This window comes from Syngnathus typhle, linkage group LG1 (assembly GCF_033458585.1).
Source record: "Syngnathus typhle isolate RoL2023-S1 ecotype Sweden linkage group LG1, RoL_Styp_1.0, whole genome shotgun sequence".
Lineage (NCBI taxonomy): Eukaryota > Metazoa > Chordata > Actinopteri > Syngnathiformes > Syngnathidae > Syngnathus > Syngnathus typhle.
Window position 1 is genome coordinate 3,837,740 of NC_083738.1, and position 19,358 is coordinate 3,857,097.

The following is a 19,358-nucleotide window of genomic DNA, read 5'->3' on the forward strand; positions in this document are numbered from 1 at the left end:
TTCAACGTCTCTCCCATACAGAGCCGCCGTGTGCGCACGGAGCGCGGTGGTGCGTTTAGGGGCAGTCGGAGAAATCAACGCCAACAAAAAAAATTACATCCAGCCTAGTTAAGACCATACCAAAGACTTTAAAAATGGGACCCATTGCCTCCCTGCGTGTGTGACGATCTTTGGGACTTAAAAAAAAAAAAAAAAAAATTAAAAAAAAAATTCATAAAAATTGGGTGCGTATTATACATGGGTACAAGCTTTTTTCCAGCATCAGCATGCCATTGTTAGGGGTGCGTACTATACATGGGGGCGCACTATACACGGAAAAAAACGGTAATCATATCAATGTAATTTTTAGTAGTAGTGTGGTTCCTTAATAAGTTGAAAGGAATGTGCAGACTACATGAATTTGTTTTCTTCAAAGTATTGTGGAACAGGATGTCCAGAAAGGGAGGATATCTCAAGGCCGATGGGGAACGCGAAAAACAACTCGTCTTTGTGGTCCAGACACCTGTGCTGAGCAGGGGAAAACCCAAACGAGGAGGAGATGACCATCGACCAATCACCACACAATATTTTGCATGCTTGAATATTCATATTGTGTTTCTTTAAAACTGGGCAACCCGGAAGAATGTCTTGTCTTTTCTGGTCACGAAGGCACACAAGTTTTTGTGTTAAGGACCCAAGACCCAGGTGCCTGTATTAGCTTGCTTTGTCAGGATTAAACAATTGGTAAATTCGGTCTGATTGATCTACTGGTCTTCTCTTTGACAGAACGAACTCGCAAGATTGTTAGGTGCGCCAGTGTGTGGATTAGAACATAGCAATTCTTGTGTTAAGTGTTGATCACAATTTGGAGTCAGATCAATAGCTAAAATCCGTATCCTAACAAGGGGAGCAAATTTCCCCGGCTTTTTGGACACTAGCCATAGCACCAGCCCAGGAGCCGCGTACTAGTTGTCGACTCCCCTTTCACGTGCCTGCTCTGCTCACAACACAACGCCGCGCGCACTGCTGCGAAAAAAGGAAGCAAGCAACAATGAACTGGATTTCAAAATAAAGTCGCGTCTAATGTCCGAGGTCAAACACGGCGATATAAATCGATGTTTACGCTTAGCATCGATGCCAATAAATTGTAGAGCATTATATCGATTAATCGATGTGTATCGATGAATCGTTACACCCCTACAAATTACACATGCATTGGCGAGGTTGTAATAATACATTAAAAATAAAATTACCTATTTACATTAGAGCACTGCAAATGGTAATTGAGCAGTGGGGGTTTACGTTACGCAAGGCTGTTTGTATAGCTTGGATATGCTTCAGTACATCCATGATGAAAATGTAATAATAAATATAGATTTTGAACCGGATTGTTGCCTAAGTTAAAACGGTATTGCCATTTGTTTCACCAAACTTCTTAACATCTTAAGCCCGATTAACTAATGTAAAATGCATGATTAGTGGAGCCTGCATGGACCGAGGTGGTGCTCGGATGTCAAATTAAAATTCTTTTCATCGTGGTACCACAAACTAGCTGTTTTATTTATTTATTACAAATAAAGCAAACATTTCAACACATTCAATTTCTCTTATAAAAAAGAAAACAGACAAATGTCCTTCCCACTTTTAAAAGTATACAGTGAAATCAAGCTTTACAACAGTGATCCATTAAAAGGAACATATTTGTATTAGATTTATCTTCAACAGTTCACCATCGTATGTATATTTCAAGTGAATCTTTAAACAGCAACACATAAGCCAATTAAACTCTTATAATACTGAAAAAAAACAAAAGAAAACAATCCCTGAGTCATTCGTAATTTTAGTAAGGCACTGCTTAGAGTGCATGTGTCGTGGGTTATACCTAGAGGATACAAAGGATTGCATTTAAGAAAAACCATTTCAAATAATATTGTTGGAGGAGTGAATGTAAAATATTAGACTAGTATGAACATTTAACAACAGGATAAGCAATCAGCTATGCCATGTCAAACTCTGCCGTGGTGCCTGTCTTCTGCATTTTGACAGGAGTTCCAGCACAGTCATCATCCTGGAACAGATAACATTCAATTAAAAATTTCATGCGGGAATGTTGCGCCATCCATATTTTATCAATATGAACTATGCATGTGTCATTGTCAAAAGTTGCTGTGACAGTCCTCAATTCATGATTATGAATTCAGGGAGTCAATGCAATGCAACTCAATGTTATCTTGTAATTTCCTAAAATGGATGTTGTGATGTAATAAAATACAGTATAGAGCCAGTAAACTTTACACCAGGGCTGTGGGTGGACTCGGTCGGATTTTTGCACCGAGTCCGAGTCCGGCCTCTTGACCATGAGTCCGAGTTCGAGTCCGAGTCAGGCTGTCCATTTTTTCTGTTAATTCATGTGACTGCTTAGTCTTTATTCAAAGCTAATTTAGATAAAAATCTAAATAATTACAACAGTTTTGTGATGGCTTTGTCCTTATTAAACATATAAACGAATACAATAAACAGATACCGTAAATTCCGGACTATTAGCCGCACCGGATTATAAGCCGCACCAGCTAAAATTGGGGGATATTTTAGTTTTTTTCTCATATAAACTGCACCGGACTATAAACCGCACGTGCCCACGCGTTTTTTACAAAGAAAGACCGTTCACAGAAAGCATTTTTAAAGTTTTAATAACATACTTTAACATGTCTTTCTAAACATTGCCTGTGACCCAGCAGTAGTACCGCAGCAACACGGAAGTGTGCACGCGAGTTATTAACAAAGAAAGACTGGACACAGAAAGCTTTTTTTTTAAGTTTTAATAACATACCTTAACATTTCTTTCCAACGCGAGTTATTAACAAAGAAAGACTGGACACAGAAAGCTTTTTTAAAGTTTTAATAACATACCTTAACATTTCTTTCCAAACACTGCCCGTGCCGCGGCAGTAATACCGCAGCAACACGGAAGTAACACAAGACTAATAGGGCTGGATTAAAAAAACATACCTGGTAAAAGTCACTGAGACGCGGCGGTAACACAGCACCAACAGGGCTCGTTAAAAAACATACCAGTAAAAATAAAAAAAGAGCTTCATCGTCTTCATCTTCCTCCAGTGCACTGTAACCATCGAAGCCTTCCTCCTCAGCGTCCGATTGGAATAGCGTTAGATATCCTTCGCCTCACACTTTCTCAGTCTCTCTTTCGTCGTCGCTTTTATGTATTTCTTCGAGTGTGATGAGGGTCTGTTCATGTTAATTTTATTCATGCACGAAGCGCTAAATTACATTAAACTAGTGAGCGACACGTATAGACGGGACCACGAAATAAAGAAAAGGGTGACGCAACCGTCCTGACAAACTAGCACATCTTCTTCGGCGCATTATCTCTTCTTCGTCTGTCTCGCTCTTGCTTTCTGCTAGAGTGCCCCGAAGGCCGTAAAAATCCATAAATACGCCGCGCTGCCATTTAAGCTCTATTTCCCTCTTTGACAGCCAAACTGATTGCTTTTAAATTAAAAGCTGCATCAAATGCATTTCTTCGTGTTTTCCATGAGGGTGTGTGCATGATGCGCGAAATGTTCAAAACACAAACTAGCACGTCTTCTTCGGCGCATTATTTCTTCTTCGTCTGTCTCGCTGACAGTAATAATAAGAAGCAATCCTGCTAGAGCGCCCCCTGGAGGCCGTAAAATCCATAAATACGCCACGCTGCCATTTAAGCCTCGAGGTTCAAAGTAACCTTCTGAATAAAATGCATTAAAAGTTAACGTTCATTACAACTTGTTTTTGGTGAGCAAAATGTCAGAAGAGTTTAATTTAAATGCTGATTGATTGGGTTTTAATACAATGCAGATGGTCCAAACAGCGCCACTGCTTTGTGTAATCTCTGAGTCACATGGCAGAGTAAGAGAAAGGGTTTAGAGCCCTTTGACGCAGGTCACCTAGCGTACATTCCTACTAAAGCTCATAATAGTCACAAGCAACACAGCCAGAATAAGCAGCAGCCATAGTAGTGTTTCAAAATAGTATTTTTGTTGTTGTTGTTTTCTTCAAGATACCGCAGTGTATAAAAGTGAATTTTATTTTATTTTATGCCATTTTTCACATGTCCTGAGTGTTGTTAGTCACCTAAATGTTGAACAGAGGGTGTGTTTTACCGAAGTCAAATTCCTTGTTTGGCACGCTCAAACATGGCGAATAAAAAACTCTTGAATCCTCAAGTGATCAAGTCATCACAAAAATCACGAAAAAATCCTTATATAAGCCGCACCTGACTATAAGCCGCAGGGTTCAAAACTTTGGAAAAAAGTTGCGGTTTATAGTGCGGAATTTACGGTACTTTCAAGTTTTAATCATTAATTACACCATTATAGCTCAGACATTTATCTAAACACAAATAATTAGTGACGACCCCTTATTTGGAAAGCAAAAAACCCATGTCGTACGGCGTCAGCACTATGTTGTTTTCAATAAAAACATGAAGAACTCACGTTTGCGTCAGTCAATTTTAATTTTTATAAAGGATTATTCTCATTTGATGCCATCCGCGTTCTGCCATTGAAAAGGGGTGCATTCAAAGACCAGTCGTACAGACGGAACACTCATTCACTTCACCAAAACGCAACAATATAATTACATGAGCTCTTTGCATAAACCTCGCTGCAAAGAAACTCCTCTCTTTTGGGTACAGGTTACAAGGAGTATATATTACAAAGGAGACTTTATACTTAATTGTGATCATCATTCATCCATCCATCCATTTTATTTTATTACTCAGGTATTTTCAAAGCAAGTTAATATTGTTGCATTTATTAATTTGCTTTAACATGACAGCGCAATATAATTAAAAGCTGACACGATAGCAATGTCAAACGTGTTCATTTAAGAAAACATTACGAGAATGATTTGAGTGAATTGATTTTACAATTTTTATCGACCCTCCCCACCATCTGTCACTTTGTTTGGGACAAAAGGAGCCTTCAGAACTGAAATTTCTTCTCAATTATTCATTCAGATCAATTCACTCAAATCATTCTCTTTATGAAAGATTTGATCACAAAACGTTTCCGTCTGTACGACTGGTCTTTGAATGCACCCCGCTTCAATGGCAGAACGCGGATGAATTTAAAGACATCAAATGAGAATAATCCTTTATAAAAATTAAAACTGACTGACGCAAACGTGATAGTCCGGTGCGCCTTATATATGGACAAAGTTCTAAAATGGGCCGTTCATTGAAGGTACGCCTTATACCCCGGTGCGCCTAATAGGGCGCAAAATACGGTAATTTATATATCGTTATATGGACCTGTGGAATATTTTGAAGTGCAAGCGCCGTCAGCGGCGCGCACCCACTGTTGACAAAGGATGATCGATGGATTTAATGAATTGGAGTGACACAGATGGTTTTATAAACGTGTTATTAATGTTATAGTTTTTTTTTTAATAACTGTGAATGTTACGTCAGGCCCGTTCTCAGCTCTTCCTTTGTGTTTATGTCACGTTAGCATACGTATCGTTTAGCCCAGGGGTGGGCAAACTTTTTGACTCGCGGGCCGGACTGGGTTCTAAATTTGGACCGGAGGGCCGAACCAGGAGCAGATGGACGTAGGCTTTGTGTGAAGTCATATAAGCGACCTGTAAAGGTCATTGCATAAAAGATTTTGGCCTTTAGTAGGTAGTAAAGCATGGATATTCCAAACAAGTTTTTTGAAAAAAAATGCATTTATTAACAGCATTAAAAAAATAATAATAATAATTCACTAAAAAACTGCTGATTCTCATAAAATACGACACTGTTATTATGAATAACAGTCTCCATCACTTCAGTGCCTGCAGGTCAGATTAATGAAAGATGTTGATCTTATGAGATCACATCGAACGGCAAACATTCTGACCAAATATCATCTTGAAGAATCGGTGAAAGCATACATCCAAATAAAGTCATCAAAACAGCAACACGGTGAGGGGTATTTGAAAATCAGAGCCTCCCGTTCATTTTCAGTGGGAACAGTGTTGTTGGTGTCCCTTTTTTGCTAGTGCGTCATAGTCTAGAGTAAAATTTGTTGTGGCAATTCTTAGGAGAGATCCGAGGTGTTGGTCCGTTTACCTCGATCTGTGACGGGTTGATGTTGACGTTCATGTGGCTGAACGTCACGTCGCGTACGTCGAGCCAAATTGGCCACTCTCTTTTAAACGCTCGGCACTGCTTTTCCTTGGGCGACTCATTTTAATGGAAAGATTCCAGGGGAAGGTTTATGGGTGGCTTTAGCGCAAAACTGCATCTGAAAGCTCAGCGCGCAAATTACAAGAATGCTTTCGTCACAGCCCACGCTCTAAATTTGGGACTGATACAAATAGAGCGCGAGGGCGCCATGTACACGTACACGCACTTGTGAGTGTGCACCGAGCTTTCTGACACGGCTTCCGGTAGTAAATGCGCAGGCGAGCGCTTCGCCATCTACTGGGGAAACGCAGTCATTGCAGGCAAAATGACCCAAAAAAAAAAGTTTAATAATACAATTTGTTCAGGGTTGGCGGGCCGGATTAAACGGTCCCGTGGGCCGGATGTGGCCCGCGGGCCGTAGTTTGCCCACCCCTGGTTTAGCCTGTTGTTGCTCGTTCATGTCTGTTCTTGGTGTTGGATTTTGTCAAATAAATTTCCCCCTAAAATGCGACTTATACTCCGGAGCAACTTTTAGTCCGAAAATTACGGTAGTGACGTCCATGTGAAATAAAATGCACAGAACAGATGCGCAAGACACGTCAGCTATATAAAGAGCGAGAGTTGTTTTCTTCCTATTAGTTTCAATTCACAGTTTAATTAGCAGTTTCAATCAGCAAATAACAAAATGCGTATTACAGGTAATATTTTATTTCACAACACTTTGCCTTGTTCCTTTCGTCTCTGCTGTTAATCCTAAAACACAAAGGCGCTCTTTAAGCAATGCGACAGTGAGCGCTGCGGTTGCGTGACCGCACCAAATTAAGCTCCCTACGCAGTGCGCACTGAGGTCCACTTAAATTTTAGAAAGTACATCAGGACTTTAAAAATATCTTCTAAATTTCAGCGACGGCTCTGTCACAATAATCGACCACTCTCTCTCGCGCTCTCGCACACACGCAAACCGGATATCATACGGAGGCCGCCATTACAGATGCGCAGAACGGATGCGCAAGACACGTCAGCTATATAAAGAGCGAGAGTTCAGTTCTCTACCTAAATCCGTATTACAGGTAATATTTTATTTCACAACACTTTGCCTTGTTCCTTTCTTCTCTGCTGTTCACTTCAAACACGCTCCATGCGACCGCAATGCTCTCGTATCAGACGCTTGCTCGATCACCTGCTCGTTTGCTGTCCCGTGCGCGCACGGAGCGCGGTGGTGCGTTTATGGGCAGTCAGAGAAATCAACGCCAACAAAAAAAATTACATCCAGCCTAGTTAAGACCATACCAAAGACTATAAAAATGGGACCCATTGCCTCCCTGCGTGTGTGACGATCATTGGGACTTAAAAAAATAAATAAAATAAAATAATTTAAAAAAAATTCATAAAAATTGGGTGCGTATTATACATGGGTACAGGCTTTTTTCCAGCATCAGCATGCCATTTTTAGGGTGTGTATTATACATGGGGGCGCACTATACACGGAAAAAAACGGTAAGCTATTTTATAAGCTCTGCACCACTGACATTCATACCATTGACAAAAACCAACAACAGAATGATCTGACAAACCACATTTACAAAAACTCCCCTTTCTGATTTTTTCCCAATGGCACTCCATACATTTGGCACAGTGCCAGTATATTTTCCACTGTGCCATGTGTACTTTCACATTCACTTCTTCACCCACTGACCTCCAATGACCGACTGTGAGTGCTGAAGGAGCAAGTACCATTGCCAGCATCAGATAGTATGGGAAAGTCCAGCTCAATGTCCATGACGTCTTCAAGACGGAGTTCCTCGCTGCAACGGCAGAGCACAAAGCATGTCAAAAGACTATGAATAGTTAAGGCCTGGTAAAATAAAGTGAATCATTTGCTTACACAACATTGGCATCTCCTCCCTCTTCTGCTGGGGGGTCCCACGCATGTAGTTTGACCTTCCATAATTTGATCTGCTGGTCCCAGGACCGCCGACTGTATTTCCTGAACTTATTAGGAGTTTTTGGATGAACACCTGGCTGTCGCAAGTGCCTGCAAAAGGTAGACAAAGTCGTTTAGACAAGGTTCCAGCAGCAGTTTTTTCCCTCTACGTTATATTTCCAGCAGTAAACTTACTACCGTAATTTTCTGACTATAAGTTGCGTTTTTTTTTCATAGTTTGGGTGGGGGGGGGCGACTTATAATAAGGAGCGACTTGTGTGTTTTTTTCCCAAAATTCCCCCCCCCCCCAAAAAAGTGAAACCGCGATAAACGAACCGCAATGTAGCAAGGGATTACTGTAATTTGATTTTCAAGTGACGCGACGTCGCGTCAGCAGCGCGACGCGGCGCGGCGGTTGTTTACATAAAGGACAAAGATTGACTCGACGGAGCTCTCTTTCACTTCTGTGGATTGAAGTCGGGGGCCGGGGCTTGGCCGGGTGGCTGTCCAGGGACGGTGGATGGGGCTCGGACAATGCTTTTACGCACGCCCGGTCCTACTCTACCGAGCTTTCTTTCACCTCCGTGGATGGAAGTCGAGGGCCGGCGCTCGGCCGGGTGGCTGTCCGGGGACGGTGGATGGGGCTCGGTCAAAGTCAAAAGTCAGCTTTATTGTCAATCTCTCCACATGTCACAACACACTTTTACGCACGCCCGGTACTATTCTATGGTACTCTCTTCCACTTCCGTGGAATATTTTGAAGTGCAAGAGCCGTCAGCGGCGCGCACGCATTGTTGACAAAGGACGATTGATGGATTTAATGAATTGGAGTGACACAGATGGTTTTATTAACGTGTTATTTATGTAATAGTTTTTTGAATAACTCTGAATTTTACGTCAGGGCCGTTCTCAGCTCTTAGTTTGTGTTTATGTCACGCTAGCATACCTATCGTTTAGCCTGTTGTTGCTCGTTCATGACTGTTCTTGGTGTTGGATTTTGTCGAATAAATTGCCCCCCAAAATGCGACATACTCCGGAGCGACTTATATGTGTTTTTTTCACTTTTTGGGGCATTTTATGGCTGATGCGACTTATACTCCGGAGCGACTTATAGTCCAAAAATGACAGTACACAGCTATAACACTAAAGTGTGTGCGTGTGAGTCTTTGCTATGTACCTACTTGGGAACCTCTTTGACGTATCGATCATAGGCCAGTGTATTCTTGCCATAGTTGATCTGTTTTTGTCGTCGTACCAACACAGCCTCGTCCATTTCAATGTTTTCCCCCTCTTTGGAGTCACAGCTGCAGAACCATTGCGAAAAATTCCGTAAAAGTACCGTATTTTCCTCAATTTACTCAAAACATCACAGTGCGTCTTATAATGCAGAGCGCCTTAGATATGGATCAATTGATGAATTTGTTGATCCATACTGGTTGTACACAGCGCTCTACCAAAATGTTTCAGTACGACTAGTAAATTAGAAGGTCGCACCGCTTCCCAGCATTACGGCAACCGTGGTCAGGTGATGTCACTGAATAGCTGTTGTACCCGCGAGGCTATTTCATTTCAAAATAGGCTGTTTCGTTAATGTTTTCGAGTAGGTTTACGGATCAATATCCAGTTTTTTTTAACTGTTGGCAATCACAAATCTCAGTATTTATATTGCAAAAATTGTATCACAAATCATTCAGACTGAATGCAAAGAATGTAAAAAACACAAATGGAGGGGTACAACACCTGCTAGAAGAGCCAGACGATGTCTTTCTCTCTCTTTGGGTGACTTCTGCAGCAAGTATCCTCCTCCTGTAACTGAACAGTGAACACACAGTGGATTAGAAATGACCAAGTATACCATTCATAAACATTTTACTGTACATTAGTGCATCAAAAGTATTGCATTGAAATTTCAGTTATTCAAATTTTGAGACCAGGATAGAAGTGTGACATGAATTCATTTACTCAATGTATTAATCAGATTTGGCAACTTTGGTGTAGTTGATGGCAATCTATAGTTCCTAAAGCAAATGTGAGTTCAACATAAAAGTCAATCTTCATTTGCTTTTTTGATTATGCCATCCAGTGTTGATGGATTTGATTTTATATGCAATTGAAGATTTTTCAATGCATCTTTTTATTGCTTGTGTCCAATATTGCTGCTGATGTATGCTTTAGTGACGTTTCGACTTTGGCTTAGGTCTGCGGCGGGTGTGTGTAGCAGTTTGTCATCTACATCTTCCTTTCATTTTGTGATAACGCTATTTACAGATTTTTTTTTCCCCTGCCCAGGAGGAAATAAATATGCTCTATAGAGTCCAAATGCAAAGCCAACGTTTGCCCTCACGTCATGAGTAGGCATGTTAGCTTTCTAGCCGTAGCTTGTTGGTTAGCAGAGACACCAAGGATTCCCCAATAAAAACAACAGAAAGCAGCAAGGTGAACTGTATATAACAACTTAAATAAACTTTATTTCACAGAGATATATTTATCCCCACTTTATTTTGGGTCTGGCCATACATTGATGGCATTTATGTCACATTGAGCAGTGCCACATGGAAGGGGATACAAATCAATATGCATTACCGCAATATGTCGCTTGGGTCCAGATCTCTACCTTTGGGTAAATTCACCACGACATCAATTGAATATACTGTCTCTACCGTGCATCCCCGAGTCAGAGATAATGTCACAGAGAAGCAGTATATTACCGCTGCATGTCTCTCTGCACATCTCTCCTCATCTTGTCGTCCTCCTCCACCCGGCTGCCCCAATCAGTGTGTAGCATTGCAATGCGAGACGCTGGGCGTCTGCTTTCTGGAGTGGTAAAACTGGCACAGAAAACCAAAGGGAACCATAAAACGTTACAATACAAACGTATCAACCAACACTTCTATTTAAATACCAGTGAGCAAGGCTGTTAGGATCCTTAACTCTCTCCCCCCTTCTGCGTAGCGTCCTGTACTTTTGCACTATATTCTGACTGTCTGCTGTATGCACACTTATGTTATTTGTTTATTTATTATTTATTCATCACTCTTATTTATTCATTGTTTGTGCCTTCTTGTTTTTACTTTTTGTGTTGTTTACTTGTATGTATATTGTGTACTATGTCTTGTCACCGTGGGATAGTGGGAACGTTATTTTGATCTCTTCGTGTGTCTTGACGTGAAGAAATTGACAATAAAGCAGACTTTGACTTTGAGGTGCACTGACATCTCGTTTGGTTGCATGTCATGGTGACAAATAGAGGTGGGGGAAATTTCCGATTCTTAGATTAATCGTGATTTGGCCGTGGAAGAATCGAGAACAATTCGCAAACATCCAAATTCCGATTATTTAAATATGCCAAGTAAAGTGGAACTAAAATACAGTAAACGCATTCTCAGAGACACTATGCCGAGAGCACAGCGGCACACTCAGCACAATTCCGCAGTACACTCCTCCAGAAGAAAAAACAACAAACATGGCTGAGCCTGAGATATTCAACCCACTTCCCTGAGAGATCAGACCTGCTCCTAAAAATTTAAAAGCAGACGTGTGGAATAATTTTGGATTCTACAATGTTGACGGAGGAAATGAATTGGACAAAAGCTACGTTGCATGCAAGATTTGTCGCGCTAAAACAAAATACTTTGGCAACACAACGAATATGAGAAGTCCCACAGCACGATTTCACCCTACAGAGGAGGCTGCTGCTGTTTAAAAAGCAAAAAAGCACTTTTATGAGCCGTTTGTACTGAAGTAGTAATACACATTGTCTTTCAGTTAAGCTTGAGAGCACTTTTGAGTGGTTAAAAACAATATTTTTCTACAAAATTATATTAATATTTAAAAAAATAAGAATGTCAACTTTGGTTAGTTTCACTTGTTGCTGACAATTTTTGGAAGACAAGGATAAATGAGAAAACACCATGACTACTCTGTATTTTTCTTTTTTTAAAAGCTCTGGAATGTTCACGCAGCATCTGTCTTGTGCAGTTTTCTACACTTTCAATTTTGACGAAGGGATGAGAATTTTGGAACGTTTTTAAATCAGATTAATTAAATGACAAAATCGACAAATTAAACCATTCTTGAAATAATAGATGCAGTCCTAGTACAGAAACATGCATACCTGGCATTTCTGTTGTCAGTGCGAGTGGCATCTTCACGATCGTCGTCATCATCATCTCTCCTGGAGCGCAAGCTTCCATCAATGCCTCGTTTCCTGCAGTGGGACCACCGTGATGGGCCATGAGACCTACAAAGTGCGGGGCAGGGAGGGGGGCGGGGCCATTTAATTGTCTGGCAACCAGTTTGGCGTCTACTGCCCTAAAATGGCTGGGTTTGACCCTAGCATGCCCGCAACCCTTTTGAGGATAAACCTTTCGGATAATGAACGGAAGAACAGATGGATTCCCTCAACATATCTCAACAGGATGTACATTTGTCAAATCAATTTCAAATCAAATACATTTTTATTTGCCAAGTTTGAGTATGCCAAACAAGGACTTTGACTCTGATACATCTTGTTCTTTGTACAACATTTAGGTTGCTAACAAGCTTCAGGACATGTGCAAAAATTGACAATTATTGTCAAACATCCCCTGATCTTAAACTTGTAGCCCATTAAACATTCATGTCATGATTAATAAACCTAAACAGTAAAATGTTGAGGTATTACAGTGTGTATTTTCCTACTTCTAGATTTTTTTGGGGATATTTACCAAACAAATGTTTTGCATAATCAAGTCAATTTTAATGTCACAAAGTCAACTCTTGGCTTTTCCAATACGTTATAGCTGTGGTTAATTACTAGGGGTGTAACGATACATCGACACACATCGATTAATCGATATAATGCTCTACGATTTATTGGTATCGATGCTAAAGGTAAACATCGATTTATATCGCCGTGTTTGACCTCCGACATTAGACGCGACTTTATTTTGAAATCCAGTTCATTGTTGCTTGCTTCCTCTTTCCGGCGTTGTTGTGTTGTGAGCAGAGCACGCGCGTGAAAGGGGAGGGGACAACTAGTCCGCGGCTCCTGGGCTGGTGCTATGGCTAGTGTCCAAAAAGACGAGGAAATTTGCTCCCCTTTAGGCTTCAAGTCATTCGTTTGGAAGCACTTTGGATTCCAAAGAAAAGATGGCTCAACGGCCAAGACACGTGCAGTTTGTAAATCCTGCCATGCGGTGATCAAATATTCAGGGAGCACAAATCTCGCCGCACATTTAAAGAAAAAACACGACATCAAAGTTCAGTGTTAAAGTAAGCAATTTGTATACTACAATACTCTTGTCATTTCCTAAATAAAGAGTTTGCAGTGCCTTGTTGATTTCGCGTATTGAATTGTTATAAATCAGGATATTGTTATATATTTTTTACTAAAAAAAAAAAAAAAAAAAAATCGATCGTAGAGCACTATATCGCGATATATCGTGAATGAATCGCAGCAGGCTTTAAGATATCGGCAAATATCGTATCGTAGTTCTTTATATCGATATTATATCGTATCGTGAAAAAACCCGCGATTTACACCCCTATTAATTACCAATCTGTTCATAATTTCCTACACAGGATCACATTGGGATGACTAGTAATTGTGCAACATTTCTTTTGCAATCAGGCCCATTTTTATGTAATATTGGTGCTGCTAGACCAGGGGTGGGCAAACTACGGCCCGCGGGCCACATCCGGCCCACGGGACCGTTTAATCCGGCCCGCCAACCCTGAATAAATTGTATTATTAAACTTTTTTTTTCTTGGTCATTTTGCCTGCAATGACTGCGTTTTCCCAGTAGATGGCGAAGCGCTCGCCTGCGCATTTACTACCGGAAGCCGTGTCAGAAAGCTCGGTGCACACTCACAAGTGCGTGTACGGACATGGCGCACTCGCGCTCTATTTGTATCAGTCCCGAATTTAGAGCGTGGGCTGTGACGACAGCATTCTTATAATTCGCGGTGGACACAGTGCCGAGTGTTTAAAAAAAAGAGTGGCCAATTACGCGACGTGACGTTCAGCCACATCAACATCAACCCGTCACAGATCGAGGTAAACGGACCAACACCTCGGATCTCTCCTAAGAATTGCCACAACAAATTTTACTCCAGACTATGACGCACTAGCAAAAAAGGGAGACCAACAACACTGTTCCCACTGAAAATGAAGGGGAGGCTCTCAAGTTTGTTGTAAAAAAAATGCATTTTGAATATGATTTGTACACATAGCAGGGATTGAAACTAGCGACCATTCTCATTTTCAAACAATGCAGGATGCTCGAGGACATTGATGCACTACCTGTTTGCGACAAATCTTACTAAACCTGTAAAGTTCTCAAGGCTTACTTGAAGGAAGTGTTTCCCGTTTCCTCACCTCTGTTACCAGGTGTTTGTGAGTTAAAACTCTGCTCTGATTTTCAGATACCCCTCACCGTGTTGCCGTTTTGATTACTTTATTTGGATGTATGCTTTCACCGATTCTTCAAGATGATATATTTGGTCAGAATGTTTGCCGTTTGATGTGATCTCATAAGATAAACATCTTTCATTAATCTGACCTGCAGGCACTGAAGTGATGGAGACTGTTATTCATAATAACAGTGTCGTATTTTATGAGAATCACTGATAGCAGTTTTTTAGTGATTTTTTTTTTTTTTTTAATGCTGTTAATAAATGCATTTGTTTGGAATATCCATGCTTTACTTTTTTGCAATGACCTTTACAGGTCGCTTATATTACTTCACACAAACACTACGTCCATCTGCTCCTGGTTCGGCCCTCCGGTCCAAATTTAGAACCCAGTTCGGCCCGCGAGTCAAAAAGTTTGCCCACCCCTGTGCTAGACTGTCTGCAAGAAGAGTTGGACCATGCACAAGGAATGGAATCACATACATAGCATCATAGAAACTGAGACTCAGCCACAGTGAACTTAAGTTATTTGCTAGCAGGTTGGGTATGCTAAATCCTACTGATCGCTTCCCACCTGAAGCAAACATGGCTTTTTCATTTCTGCGCAATCCCATCGATAATGAGGCACAACTACATCAAAAATGCCCTGAAATGGTTCACAAACTACCTCGCCAACAGAGAACAATATGTATGTATAAATGGTTGTTCTTCCAACAGATCTAAAATACAATTTGAGGTCCCGCAGGGCTCAATATTGGGTCCTCTATTATTTTTGGTGTACATAAATGATTTCTCCATGTCTTGTTCTAATTTTCTCCCTCTGTTATTTGCGGACGATACCAACCTCATTGCCACCCACGATTTTAATTCCCTCATTGCAAGTGTGAATGCCGAGTTGTCCGCTGTTACAAAATGGTTCAAAACAAATGAGTTGACACTCAATATGAAAAAATGTAACTTCATGATCTTCTGCAATATAAATAAATCTTACCCCAAAGAACAGACCAAAACTTACATAAACAATAACGAAATCCAACAAGTCACTAGCACCAAATTCCTCTGAGTTATAGTAGACCAATGGTTCCCAAACTTTTGCAGGCTGGCGCCCCCTTGGCTCCCCAGTGAATTTCTTCACATTTGTATCAGTTCTTCTGTTCCCTTTTAGCTATTCCTACCTGGTGTCTGTTTGATTGCTTCAACATCACTAACTGTTTATGTTGTTTCGCTTGTTTCTTATTTTGTATAGTGTATCTGTTTATGTATGTATACATACACATTTGTATATATGCATAGATAAATATGATGAATTAATATTTAGCCGGTTATGCTTTTGTTTATCTACTTATATTTTTCAAACATATTGAGATTTGACTAAACAACACTTTGTATATATAACAGGAGTGGAGCTCTCTACAAGCCCTAGGCTTTGTCTCCCTCCTTGCACTGTTGTTGCTGTAATAATATGTGCTAAACAATAAAAATAAAAATTTATATGGTGAGGAAAATGCCAGGGCACAACTAAGGTGCTTATACCATGTATGAGTGTGTGGGGCGAGGACATTGCAATATTTGAACTCTCACATTTAAACCGCGCGTATTTGTTCATCTAGTAGTCAACTAAAACGTATATCGTGCCTTTTGTTCAAGAAGAGAGGCCATTTGTTTCTCCCGCCATTTGCTTTCTACTTCAGCCTTTACTGGGTTCACCCAGCCATGTTGAGCGTCAAGATATCCCACACAATCAATTCCACAAACAGAAAGAAATACACAAAATACAATTAGATCAGAGGACATGTTTTAACACGCATAGAGACCAGCCAGCTCAAGTAGCGCCGCAAATATTGCCATCAAGTAGACAAAAAGCTACATCAAAAGATGAGTGAACAAAAGAGCACGGAAACGACAGTTTAGCAAACGTCGCATTACAAGTGTACTCGACAAACACTAATAGAGTGATTTAGGCTGAATCATTAAACATAATTAAATCAATCTGTAAATGCCCATCTTCAAACACACGACAATTTAGGCCGACTCAATATGGTTACCTGTCCCCTAGTTCGGTGTTGTTATCATCCAATCTTCTACCTCTGGTCAGGTCAGACATATTCTTTGTTTATAAGTGACGGCAGCGATAAGTAGGATAACAGTGTCACAATAAAACGTGAGGCAAACCTTCCCCGAGTCTGGCAGTCAACAAACACCCGCCAACAAAAGAAGACGCGCGGAACAAACTAGCCTAAACGTCACATGACCGGAAAAGGCGGTTCCAAGGCCCACGTTTTTTTTTTTAATCGTTAAAAAAAAATCTATATTTAGGTTGTGGTTTAATTTATGAAAATTTAAGGGCCATTTATGTCGTTAACGCTGCATTTTGTCGTGTTGTAAAATCATCACGCCGCACAAGGGCTAGTTTTTGCAGCTGTGCCTTGACTACGCCGCTTTATCTCTGCAGTGTCCAGTGGGAGTTGCTGCTGGTGTCGGCAGTGGAACGCTTCCCTATCTTGTGTGCCGACACCGGCGAATTCGATTCCTGGATATAACGGTATGAATGTGTGTGAGCAAACAGCTATTGCAAGTTTTTTTTTCAAACTTTTAATTCAACTTTTTTGGGTATTATGATGATTTTGCATCCTTATGATCCTCTTCTGCAGAGAAGGTAATTTCTTTTGTAAATTGAATGACACCGTGCATCAACTATCCTGTCTGTTACCTTATATTTATGTCTTTGTAATACATTTCTTGATTAGTCCCTGCAACGTGCCTTGCGTTAATGCATCTTTTCAGCATAAATGCCGTGTGACTATATATGTGGTTTGAGCTAATATGCGAAAAACTCACTTTGTTCTGTTACTTTCAGTCTGAACACTAGTTATATAGCTCTCAGGTACTCTCTCAAGGGCAGCCAGAAATTCTAATAATAATAATAATAATAATAATAATAATAATAATAATAATAATAATAATAATAATAATAATAATAATAATAATAATAATACCTAAAAGTAATTTTTAAACATAACAATTGGTCTTTAAGTGGGAAGATTAGCACGAATATATGAGTACCATAACAATAATATGTCGAGGGTTAGTTTAAGAAAAATAAGAATAAATACATGAAATGAATTTGCTCTTGCAGTTGTAACATGGCTTCAACAGATGGCAGCAGGGCAGCTTTGACAGACGGTAAACTATGAAGAAGAAGAAAAAGTAAACACGGAAGCCTTTGTGTTTTCCATGACAACAGAGAAGCAAACGCCTGCATGGATTGGCTACTGTCTTCGTTCTAAGTCTCGCGATCAAGCGCTTTTTTTTTTTTTTTTTTTTTTTTTAACACCCGCGAGGATTAACAAATAGACGGATGGACATTTCTCTAACCTGATTGTTGTCCAACATGCCACTGCAGGATTATTGCGGTCTGTTTCAGGACTAAGGATATAAAGATGATATTTGCTGCTTTGCCCAAATCTGTCGTTCTCGGACTAGTGTCATCTGGTTGTGGCGTTAGCTCTTTCCACACGATGAGTACATGTTTTTGAGCCAACGACTTGGTCATGTTACTAAGGATGGACCAGACTTGGACCTACAGGAGCATTTTCTCGGGGTGATTCAGAAAGATGTAAGGTTTCAGGCTTCAACTCTCCAGTTTGTAAAACACACATTGCTAAATGGCAAACGTTACATAGCAGATTAGATAGAAAAACTAACTATATAATCAAACCCATTTCATGTTTTCTGCCATTTGACTTAAATGAAGTGCTTGATCATTGTGAATGTAAATTATTCTAAATCCACAGAAGTTACTTTTCTTTTTCCACTTTGCACTATGTTATATATTTATTTCAACATATAAATACGCAGAAGACATAATCATATGCTTTCTTTTCAGACGAAGCTGATACTGCAATGGATGAAAACAATTTCAATATCTTGAAAGACCGTGCTGGAAAGCCTGGTCTAACAGGTGATCTTGACATAAACGCACGATCAATATACCACCTACTTACTGCTGTTCATGTACAAGTATTTGGTGTTGCCTTCCAAGGTCGTCTTACAAAGTACAGGTTAAAATACAAAAAAAAAGGCCCATTGAAACAATAAAAGAACAGCAGAAACAAGTAATGTACAAGTGACCGCAAACAAGTCCTATATATGCATTATACCTTGTAAAGTGTACAGACAGAAACAAGTATTGTACAAGTGACCGTAAACAAGTAGTATATCTGAATTATACTTTCTAAAGTACACTCAAGTGTAAGTATATAATAACGTAGTAGTATATAAAATGTACTATTTACTTGTAGTATCTGTTTTTCTATCTAATCTTTTTTAACACAGCACTATTACCAAGCTATTTCTGTCATGGTCCAGTCTTTCTTGCAGAACCATAATATAATGACAATTAACCTAAATTATTTCCAAATGAATCCACTTGTTCTGCAGGCCTATAGCTATTCCACGCTATACCCCAAAACAGTTGGGCTTGTGAAGTGTCCTCTCCGTAACCAATTTCCTAAGTTGTTTCGCTAATCAATAAACAACTGGATTGGTCACTGGCTGACCAATCCTTTGGGTAATCTAATTGTGTTAACCACAGATTTATAGGGGGACTCAGTGTTGGTCATCATGTTTGTACTTGGAGCGCTCAGTTTTTTGTAAGTGATATTTTGTTGTTAAAGATCTGGAAACCACTATGGTAAAATGTAAGGTCCATGCATTGACATGCAATTTATCAAATTTCTGAATATTTTCACTACCCACCATCACAGAATTTCATGAAAGAAAATCTAGTAGAAAGATAGAAAAAACAAATCAAATTTCCACTGTCAATGGTTTTTGTCAAGAAGGGAGCAGAACGATCAAATGCGACACAAACAAGATTTATTGGTATTGGCA

At 40.0% G+C, this 19,358-nt stretch overlaps 2 protein-coding genes across 14 annotated transcripts in view; one reads left to right on the forward strand and one right to left on the reverse strand.

Moving 5' to 3' along the window:
- Positions 1-1,528: 1,528 nt before the first annotated feature.
- On the reverse strand, positions 1,529-16,713 carry slbp (stem-loop histone mRNA binding protein). Of its 3 annotated transcripts, none has more exons than XM_061283775.1 (8): positions 16,511-16,713; positions 12,187-12,312; positions 10,781-10,900; positions 9,813-9,884; positions 9,254-9,376; positions 8,034-8,183; positions 7,883-7,953; positions 1,529-2,047 (listed from the first exon to the last, which is right to left on the reverse strand). In XM_061283775.1, the coding sequence occupies exons 1-8, from the start codon at positions 16,567-16,569 to the stop codon at positions 2,043-2,045; spliced, it is 726 nt and encodes a 241-aa protein (XP_061139759.1). In that variant the 5' UTR covers positions 16,570-16,713; the 3' UTR covers positions 1,529-2,042. The 3 variants fall into 3 exon arrangements, with proteins under 3 accessions (XP_061139759.1, XP_061139750.1, XP_061139767.1); XM_061283766.1 differs by having other exon boundaries at positions 7,845-7,953; positions 16,511-16,712; XM_061283783.1 differs by lacking the exon at positions 10,781-10,900 and having other exon boundaries at positions 7,845-7,953; positions 16,511-16,712.
- Positions 16,714-17,777: 1,064 nt separating this feature from the next.
- Positions 17,778-19,358, forward strand: part of ccdc142 (coiled-coil domain containing 142) — an 83,198-nt gene continuing 81,617 nt past the window's right edge. For 8 of the 11 annotated variants that reach the window (XR_009713812.1, XR_009713815.1, XM_061273243.1 and 5 more), the window contains exons 1-2: positions 17,778-18,081; positions 18,352-18,426. Coding sequence is in view for 8 of the 11 variants with exons in the window: in XM_061273243.1 (XP_061129227.1) it covers positions 18,369-18,426 (58 nt within the window). In the remaining 3 variants the exon portion in view is untranslated. Of the gene's footprint in view, positions 18,082-18,351; positions 18,427-19,358 lie in introns of those variants that run through there. The other 3 variants (XM_061273244.1, XM_061273270.1, XM_061273279.1) reach the window with 2 other exon arrangements.